The following is a 10073-nucleotide window of genomic DNA, read 5'->3' as shown; positions in this document are numbered from 1 at the left end:
CCCTGTGCCCCCCTCCCACCACCAACCCCTCCCCCCCCCCCCCCCAACCCCCTGATGACCCCCCCGACCCCCCCGTGCCCCCCTCCCCCCCCCACCCCCCTCATGTGTCCCCCCCCGACCCCCCCGGACCCCCCTGTGCCCCCCTCCCACCACCACCCCCTTTCCCCCCACTCCCCCCATATCCCCCCCAACCCCCTGACGACCCCCCCGTGCCCCCCACACCCCCCCCATGTCCCCCCCCCGGACCCCCCTGTGCCCCCCTCCCCCCCACCCCCCCCATGTCCCCCACCCCCTTCCCCCCCCCCATATCCCCCCCAACCCCCTGATGACCCCCCCGTGCCCCCCTCCCCCCCCCCCATATCCCCCACCGGGCCCCCCCGTGCCCCCCTCCCCCCACTAACCCCCCCCTTTCCCCCCCCCCGCAGGAGGACCCCCCCCCCCCCGCGGGCGCCCCCCCCCGAGGAGCCGCGCATCGGGCCCTGCCTCCCCGCCGGCCCCGCCCCCGCCCCGCCCGGGCCCCCCGAGCCCCGCCCCGGCCCCGCCCTGGCCCCGCCACAGCCCGCCCCGCCCGCGCCGGCCCCGCCCCCCCGACCCCCCCTTCCTGCCCCCCGAGGTGAGTGCCGGGGGGGGGGGGGAAGGAGGGGGCGGGGCTCACTGGGGGCGTGGTTATGGCACGCAGGGGCGTGGTCTGGGGCTTGGGGGCGGGGCTAGCTGGAAGGGGTGGGGCTTTAGGAGGGACTGGGGTGCTTTGGGGCGGGGCTATGGGGTTTGGGGGCGTGGTTTGGGGCTTGGGGCAGGGGAGTGGTGTTTGGGGCGGGGCTTGTAGGCGGAGCTATGTTCTTGGGGGTGGTGCTTAAGGCTTGGGGCGGGGCTAACTGGAAGGGGTGGGGCTTTAGGGACCGGGGTGCTTGGGGGCGGGGCTATGGTGTTGGGGGCGTGGTTTGGGGCTTAGGGGCGCGGCCAGAATGGGGTGTGGGCAGGGGTGGGGCTCAAGAGGGTGGGGTTGGGGGGGCGGGGCTTGCATAAGGGGTGGGGCTTGATATGGGTGTGGCTGCAGCCGTCCTCCCCACCTGTGTGGGCGGAGCTTGTCCGGGGGGGCGTGGCTTCCGGGATAGGGGTGGGGTTACAGGGGGTGGAGCTTGTTGGTGGGAAGCCCTATAGGCTGTGGGGGGTGGAGCCTCCAGGAGAGGGGGCGTGGCCTTATAGTGAGGGGGTGTGGCTTTATAGTGAGGGGGTGTGGCTGTATGGGGAGGGGGTGTGGCCTTATGGGGAGGGGTGGGGTCTTTTCGGGGGTGTGGCCTTATGGGAAGGGGTGGGGGCTTTTAGGAGGGGCGTGGCTTAATGGTGAGGGGCGTGTCCTTATGGTGGGGGTGGGGCCTTGTGGGGGCGGCGCCTAATGGTGAGGGGGCGGAGCCTCTGGGCAGAGGGCACAGGGGGGCAGTGCTTTGCCAGGGGTGGGAGTGGTTTTAAGAAGGTGTGGCCGAGTGGGCGGGGCTGGGGGGCGTGTCCACGTGATTGACGGGCGGAGGTGTGGCCTTACAGTGAGGGGGCGGGGCCTTCTGGCGAGGGGGTGGAGCCTCGTTGGGTCGAGAACACTGGAAGGGGGGGGCAGTGCTTTGCCGGGGGTGGGCGTGGCTTCGAGCGGGTGTGGTCGGCTGGGGGGCGGGGCTGGGGGTGATTGACGGGTGTCCCCACCCAGGTGGGGGCGGAGCCGGCGGCGGAGGACAAGAAGAAGGGACGGGGGGAGAGGCTGAAGCGCTGCATCCGCACGGCCGCCGGCAGCAGCTGGGAGGATCCCAGTTTGCTGGAGTGGGACGCCGGTAGGGACACTGGGGACACTGGGGGGGGGCGGGGGGGGGACGGGGGACGGTGCCACCTCCGTTGGGGACCTTCTGAGGTCCCCGTTAAGGAGGGGACAGTGCCACCTCCATTGAGGACCTTCTGAGCTCCCTATCAACGATGGGACAGTGCCACTTCCATTGGGGACCTTCTGAGGTCCCCATCAAGGAGGGGACGGTGCCACCTTGAGGGGACAGTGCCATCTCCGTTGGGGACCTTCTGAGGTCCCCATCAAGGAGGGGACAGCGCCACCTCCATTGAGGAGTCGGATCTTCTGAGGTCCCCATCAAGGAGGGGACGGCGCCACCTTGAGGTGACAGCGCCACCTCCATTGAGGACCCTGTGAGGTCCCCATCAAGGAGGGGACGGTGCCACCTCCGTTGGGGACCTTCTGAGGTCCCCATCAAGGAGGGGACAGTGCCACCTCGAGGGGACAGTGCCACCTCCAATGAGGACTTTCTGAGGTCCCCATCAAGGAGGGGATGGTGCCACCTTGAGGGGACAGTGCCATCTCCATGGGGGACCTTCTGAGGTCCCCATCAAGGAGGGGACAGCGCCACCTCCATTGAGGAGTCGGATCTTCTGAGGTCCCCATCAAGGAGGGGACGGCGCCACCTTGAGGTGACAGCGCCACCTCCAATGAGGACTTTCTGAGGTCCCCATCAAGGAGGGGATGGTGCCACCTTGAAGGGACAGTGCCATCTCCATGGGGGACCTTCTGAGGTCCCCATCAAGGAGGGGACAGTGCCACCTCGAGGGGACAGTGCCACCTCCAATGAGGACTTTCTGAGGTCCCCATCAAGGAGGGGATGGTGCCACCTTGAAGGGACAGTGCCATCTCCATGGGGGACCTTCTGAGGTCCCCATCAAGGAGGGGACGGTGCCACCTCCGTTGGGGACCTTCTGAGGTCCCCATCAAGGAGGGGACAGTGCCACCTCGAGGGGACAGTGCCACCTCCAATGAGGACTTTCTGAGGTCCCCATCAAGGAGGGGATGGTGCCACCTTGAGGGGACAGTGCCATCTCCATGGGGGACCTTCTGAGGTCCCCATCAAGGAGGGGACAGCGCCACCTCCATTGAGGAGTCGGATCTTCTGAGGTCCCCATCAAGGAGGGGACGGCGCCACCTTGAGGTGACAGCGCCACCTCCAATGAGGACTTTCTGAGGTCCCCATCAAGGAGGGGACAGTGCCACCTCGAGGGGACAGTGCCACCTCCAATGAGGACTTTCTGAGGTCCCCATCAAGGAGGGGATGGTGCCACCTTGAAGGGACAGTGCCATCTCCATGGGGGACCTTCTGAGGTCCCCATCAAGGAGGGGACGGTGCCACCTCCGTTGGGGACCTTCTGAGGTCCCCATCAAGGAGGGGACAGTGCCACCTCGAGGGGACAGTGCCACCTCCAATGAGGACTTTCTGAGGTCCCCATCAAGGAGGGGATGGTGCCACCTTGAAGGGACAGTGCCATCTCCATGGGGGACCTTCTGAGGTCCCCATCAAGGAGGGGACGGTGCCACCTCCGTTGGGGACCTTCTGAGGTCCCCATCAAGGAGGGGACGGCGCCACCTTGAGGTGACAGCGCCACCTCCAATGAGGACTTTCTGAGGTCCCCATCAAGGAGGGGATGGTGCCACCTTGAGGGGACAGTGCCATCTCCATGGGGGACCTTCTGAGGTCCCCATCAAGGAGGGGACGGCACCACCTCGAGGGGACAGTGCCACCTCCATTGAGGACCTTCTGAGGTCCCCATCAACGAGGGGACAGTGCCACCTCCATTGAGGACCCTCTGAGATCCCCATCAAGGAGGGGACGGCGCCACCTCGAGGGGACAGTGCCACCTCCATTGAGGACCCTCTGAGGTCCCCATCAAGGAGGGGACAGCGCCACCTCCATTGAGGACTCTGTGAGATCCCCATCAAGGAGGGGACGGCGCCACCTCGAGGGGACAGTGCCACCTCCGTTGAGGACCCTCTGAGGTCCCCAACAAGGAGGGGACGGCGCCACCCCATTGGAGCCCCGACGGGCTGGTGGCCTCCTCCCTTCGGCGTGCCACCCTGTCCCACCCCGTCCCCCCTTGTCCCCAGACGACTTCCGCATCTTCTGCGGGGACCTGGGCAACGAGGTGAACGATGACATCCTGGGCCGCGCCTTCGGGCGGTACCCCTCCTTCCTCAAGGCCAAAGTCATCCGCGACAAACGCACGGGCAAAACCAAAGGCTACGGCTTCGTCTCCTTCAAGGACCCCAACGACTACGTCCGCGCCATGCGGGAGATGAACGGTAGGGGACAGCGGGGACGGGGGGACGTGGGGGACGTGGGGGACATCGGGGACATGGGGGACGTGGGGGACATTGGGGACATGGGGGAGGTTGAGGGACACGGGGTGGTGGTGGCTTCATTTTCTTGGAGAACATCAATGGTGACATCCGTGGGGTGAGGGAGATGAAGGGTAGGAGAGGTTGGGGACGTGGGGGACGTGGGGGGACATTGGGGACGTGGGGGACATGGGGGACATTGGGGACACGGGGGAGGTTGAGGGACACGGGGTGGTGGTGGCTTCATCTTCTTGGAGAACGTCAATGGTGACATCTGTGGGGTGAGGGAGATGAAGGGTAGGAGGTGGGGGACGTGGGGGACATTGGGGATGTGGGGGACGTGGGGGACATGGGGGACATTGGGGACATCGGGGTGTTGGGGGACACGGGGCGGTGGTGGCCTCATCTTCTTGGAGAACGTCAATGGTGACATCTGTGGGGTGAGGGAGGTGAAGGGTAGGAGGGGTGGGGGACATTGGGGACGTGGGGGACATTGGGGACGTCGGGGACATTGGGGACATGGGGGACATTGGGGACGTGGGGGACATTGGGGACGTGGGGGACATGGGGGACATTGGGGACACGGGGGAGGTTGAGGGACATGGGGCGGTGGTGGCTTTATTTTCTTGGAGAACGTCAATGGTGACATCCGTGGGGTGAGGGAGATGAAGGGTAGGAGAGGTGGGGGACATTGGGGACGTGGGGGACATTGGGGACATGGGGGACGTTGGGGACATTGGGGACGTGGGGGATGTGGGGGACATTGGGGACATGGGGGACATTGGGGACATTGGGGACATTGGGGGGACATCGGGGCCATGGGGGGATTTGGGGCCATTGGGGACAATGTGGCGGTGGGTTCAGCCCCTGCGCAGCCCCCGGTGGTGGTGGTGTCCCCCCGGGGGGGGGGGAGGGGGAGGGGACACGACACAGTTGGGGACATCGGGGGGGGACCCCACCCCCCACCCCTCCCAGTGCCCTCCGGTCCGTCCCAGTCCTTCCCATTCCCCCCCCCCCCAGTGCCCGTGAACCCCTCCCAGTTTCTCCCCAGTCCCTCCCAGTCCCCCCCAGTGCTCCTCCCAGTGCCTCCCAGTCCCTCCCAATCCCTCCCAGTCCCTCCCAATCCTCCCAATGCCTCCTCATCCCTCCCAGTCCCCCCCAGTGCCCCTCTCAGTGCTCCCAGTCCCTCCCAGCCCCCCCCAGTCCCTCCCAATCCCCCCAGTGCCCCTCCCAATCCCTCCCAGTCCCTCCTCATCCCTCCCAGTCCCCCCCAGTGCCCCCCAGTCCCTCCCAGTGCCCCTCTCAGTGCTCCCAGTCCCCCCCAACCCTCCCCAGTGCCCCTCCCCGTCCCTCCCAGTGCTCCCAGTCCCTCCCAGTGCTCCCAGTCCCTCCCAGTGCTCCTCCCAATCCCCCCAGTGCCTCCTCATCCCTCCCAATCCCTCCCAGTGCCCCTCCCAGTCCCTCCCAACCCCACCCAGTGCCCCTGCCAGTGCCTCCCAGTCCCCCCCAGTGCCCCTCTCAGTGCTCCCAGTCCCTCCCAACCCCCCCAGTGCCCCTCCCAGTGCTCCCAGTCCCTCCCAATCCCTCCCCGTCCCTCCCAGTGCTCCTCCCAGTGCCTCCCAGCCCCCCCAGTCCCTCCCAGTCCCCCCCCAGTGCCCCTCCCAGTGCCTCCCAGTGCTCCCAGTCCCTCCCAACCCCTCCCAGTGCTCCTCCCAGTCCCCCCCAGTGCCCCTCCCAGTGCTCCCAGTCCCTCCCAATCCCCCCCAGTGCCCCTCCCAGTGTCTCCCAATCCCCCCCAGTGCCCCTCCCCGTCCCTCCCAGTGCTCCCAGTCCCTCCCAGTGCTCCTCCCAATCCCTCCCAGTACCCCTCCCAGTGCCCCCCAGTCCCTCCCAGTGTTCCTCCCAGTCCCTCCCAGTCCCTCCCAACCCCTCCCAGTGCTCCTCCCAGTCCCCCCCAGTGCCCCTCCCAGTGCCTCCCAATCCCTCCCAGTACCCCTCCCAGTGCTCCCAGTCCCTCCCAGTGCTCCTCCCAATCCCTCCCAGTCCCTCCCAATCCCCCCCAGTGCCCCTCCCAGTGTCTCCCAATCCCCCCCAGTGCCCCTCCCCGTCCCTCCCAGTCCCTCCCAATCCCCCCCAGTGCCCCTCCCAGTGCTCCCAGTCCCCCCCAGTGCCCCTCCCAGTGCCCCTCCCAATCCCTCCCAACCCCTCCCAGTGCCCCTCCCCGTCCCTCCCAGTGCTCCCAGTCCCACCAGTACCCCCCCCCCGCAGGGAAGTACGTGGGCAGCCGCCCCATCAAACTGCGTAAGAGTATGTGGAAGGACCGAAACCTGGAGGTGGTGCGGCGGAAGCAGCGGGAGAAGAAGAAACTGGGGCTGAGATAACCCCGGACTGGGAGCACTGGGAGCACTGGGAGTACTGGGAGCACTGGGAGCACTGGGAGTACTGGGAGCACTGGGAGGGGAAGTGGGGGGAGGGGGCACTGGGAGCACTGGGAGCCGCAGTAAAGGCCGTTCGGGGCTTTGTTTACGCGTTCGTCAGCGCCGGACCGATTTTGTTGGGGTCTAATTAGTGTAGGCCCCGCCTTATTTGCATGTCGTTATCGTCAGACCCACTTTATTTACATATTTGTCATTGTAGGACCCGCCTTATTTGCATATTGTTACTGTAGGACCCATTTTATTGACATCTTCGTTAGCGCAGGACCCACTTTATTGACATCTTCGTTAGCGTCAGACTGATTTTGTTGGGTCTAATTACTGTAGGACCCACTTTGTTTACGTGTTCGTTAGCACCGGACCCACCTTATTTGCATGTCATTATCATAGGACCGATCTTGTTTGGGGTCTAATTATCGCAGGACCCACTTTAGTGACATCTTCGTTAGCGTCAGACCGATTTTGTTGGGGTCTAATTAGTGTAGGACCCACTTCGTTTACGTCCGTTATTGTCCCTCCCACTTCATTTACATGTCATTATTGGGGGCCCTACTTCATTTACATATCGTTAGTGGGGATCCTACTTCATTTACATATCATTAGTGGGGGTCCTACTTCATTTACATGTCATTACTGTCGCTCCTACTTTATTTACATCTCATTAGCGGAGATCCCACTTCGTTTACGTCCCCTTATTGTCCCTCCCACTTCATTTACATGTCATTATTGGGGGCCCTGCTTCATTTACATATCATTATTAGAGGTTGTACTTCATTTACATGACATCATTAGAGGTTCTACTTCATTTACATGTTATTAGTGGGGGTCCTACTTCATTTACATGTCACTATTGAGGGTCCTACTTCATTTACATATCGTTATTGTCCCTCCCACTTCATTTACATGTCATTATTGGGGGCCCTACTTCATTTACATGTCATTATTAGAGGTTCTACTTCATTTACATGTTATTAGTGGGGTTCCTACTTCATTTACATATCACTAGTGGAGGTCCTAATTCATTTACATATCATTAGTGGGGGTCCCACTTCATTTGCATATCATTAGTGGGGGTCCCGCCTCATTTACATGTCGTTACTGTGTCCTACTTCGTTTGGGCGCCGCTCCCGGAGCTCCGCCTTTATTTTGGGGCTCATTTACATCCCGAACCGCCCTTAATTAGCGCCTCATTAGCATAGGGCCGACTTTATGCCCCGCCCCGCCCTCCCCTTCCGAATCAGCCAATGGGAAATCCCGGCCCCGCCCTCCCTCCAGCGGAGGGGGCGGGGCGAAGGGGAGGGGGCGGGGCGGGGGCGGGGCCAGGGCGCGGGCGGCCCGGCTCCAGCGCTGCAGCCAATGGGAGAAGGGGAGGTCGCCGGGGGGCGGGGCTAACGCCCACTGGGCCGGTTGCTCCCACCTATGGGGGTGGAGAAGGGGGTGTGACGTCACAGGGCGGGGCCCCGACCCCACCCAGGGCGTGGCCCCGCCCCCTTAACAGCAATGCCGGCTCACCATTGGCTGACGAGAGCCTGGAGGCGGGGCCAAGCCCGGAGGCAGTCGCGGGTGCGGGCGGTGACCAATCGCAGGCGGGGGAGGAGCTCAGCGCCGGCCCCGCCCCCGGGAAAAGGAAGGGCGGGGTCAAGGAGGGGCGGGGCCGGCGGAGGAAGAGGCCCCGCCCCCCGGCGGAGCCCCGCCCCCCGCAGCTCCGCCCACAGCTCCACCGCCCGACGCAGCAGCGCCCCCCGGGGGTCCTGGGGGGGGGGGGGGTGGGGCGGGGGGAGGGGCAAACAGGTCAGGCCACGCCCACAAAGCCCCTCCCCCACCCCCCCGCCCCTCCCCCCCACCCGGGGGTACCCCCAAAGCGCCCCTCCCCCCCCTCCCCCAACTGCAGCCCCTCCCCCATTAAAAAGGGCCCCTCCCCCCCGGCCCCACCCCCACCCCCCGGGAGCCCCTCCCCCATCGTTGCTGCCCCTCCCCCCCCCCCTTTTTTGGCTGCCCCTCCCCCATCCTTAGGATCCCCCTTCACGGCCCCTCCCCCCCCCAGGGCCCCTCCCCCACTCTTTAAGTTCCCCCCTCCCCCCCCCCCCCCGGGAGCCCCTCCCCCATCATTAATGCTCCTCCCCCCCATCCCTTAGTGCCCCTCCCCCACCCCCCCATCACACCTCCCCCCCCCCCTTCCCTCCGCCCCTCCCCCACCTTGTAGAGGGCCACGCCCAGGGCGTGGCACACCGGAAGCAGTGGGTCGGGGGCGGGGCTAAGGAAGGGCGGGGGGGAGGGGTCAGCGTGGAGGACACGCCCCCCCCCCCCCCCCACGGGGGGTTCCAGATGCCCCTCCCCCACCCACCCCCCCATAGGGGACCCACGTGACCCCTCCCCCCCCCCCCCCAGGTCGAGGCTCACCACGGGGGGGGCGCTCCCAGTGCTCCCAGTGCTCCCAGTTCACCCAGCGCCCGCTGCAGCCGCTGCCCCTCCTCCGCCAGCGCCGGGAGGGCGTGGCCCAGCCCCGCCCGCGCCACCGCCCGCACCTATGGGGGGAAGAAAAGGGGGCGTGGCCAGAGATGGGCGGGGTCATGAAAGGGGAGCACACTCCCCCAAAACTGGGCGGGGCACCCCTAAGCCCCGCCCCCAAGTAGAGGATTCCCCCTCCTAAGCCCCGCCCCCAACGCGCAGTGTACTCTAAGCCCCGCCCATGGAGGGACTCCGCCGCGACACCCCAAGCCCCGCCCCCAAGTAGTAGGACCCCACCAAGCCCCGCCCCCAAATGCCCTCAAGCCCCGCCCCCAAAGAGCAGGACCCCTTCAAGCCCCGCCCCCACAGAGAATCTGAAGCTCCGCCCCCCAAAGAGGGAGACCCCCCCAAGCCCCGCCCCAAGTGGCCCTAAGCCCCGCCCCTAGCCACGCACACACCCCCCACACCCCGCCCCCAAAGTGGCTTGAAGCCCCGCCCTTAAACATGCAAGCACCGCACAAGCCCCGCCCCCAAAGTAGCTCCAAGCCCCGCCCCTAAAAAGGCGAACATCCCCCAAGCCCCGCCCCCACCCCTAAGCCCCGCCCAGGGCATGGGAGGAGCCTTTAAACCCCCCCCGAACCTGACACCACTCCCCCCAAGCTCCACCCCCCACTCCTTAAAGCCACGCCCCCCCGTGGAGGGGGAGTCTCCCCTGCGCCAGGCCACGCCCCCTCCCTCTAAGCCACTCCCCCACGTGGGCGGGGCCTGAGGGGTTCCCGCGGCTCCCGGGGTGGGGGGGGGGGGGTGTTTCCCGCGGTTCGGGGGGTTCCCCCGCGGTTTTGGGGGGATTTGTGCGGGTTTTGGGGGTGGGGGGGGGGTCCCCCCGTTGGGGGGGGAGGGGCGGTGCTCACCTGTGCCCCCTGTGCCCCCCCCCCGCGGCCGCAGCGCCGCAGAGAGCGCAGACAGCGCCGGGAGTGCCTCTGGGGGGGGGGGGGGAGGGGAAGGGGGGGGTCAGGGACATCCCCCAACCCCCCCCC

At 66.3% G+C, this 10073-nt stretch overlaps 2 protein-coding genes across 2 annotated transcripts; one reads left to right on the top strand and one right to left on the bottom strand.

Moving 5' to 3' along the window:
- Window positions 1–425: 425 nt before the first annotated feature.
- On the top strand, window positions 426–6664 carry LOC309685697 (RNA-binding protein 42-like; the record flags this gene model as incomplete). The annotated part of the gene is given in 5 exon segments (XM_082501428.1): window positions 426–555; window positions 557–613; window positions 1700–1820; window positions 3923–4117; window positions 6422–6664. Coding segments are annotated over 5 exon segments (616 nt in total), but the record flags the coding sequence as incomplete, so codon positions are not given.
- Window positions 6665–7428: 764 nt separating this feature from the next.
- Window positions 7429–10016, bottom strand: LOC309685699 (uncharacterized protein; the record flags this gene model as incomplete). Its single annotated transcript, XM_082501429.1, has 5 exons — window positions 7429–8005; window positions 8101–8339; window positions 8785–8842; window positions 8989–9113; window positions 9948–10016. Coding segments are annotated over 5 exons (729 nt in total), but the record flags the coding sequence as incomplete, so codon positions are not given.
- Window positions 10017–10073: the final 57 nt, after the last annotated feature.

This window comes from Vanellus vanellus (assembly GCF_965231255.1).
Source record: "Vanellus vanellus genome assembly, contig: HAP1_SCAFFOLD_2411, whole genome shotgun sequence".
Taxonomy (NCBI): Eukaryota; Metazoa; Chordata; class Aves; order Charadriiformes; family Charadriidae; genus Vanellus; species Vanellus vanellus.
Note: the sequence above shows the minus strand (reverse complement) of the source record. Positions and strands in the feature narration are given on the sequence as shown.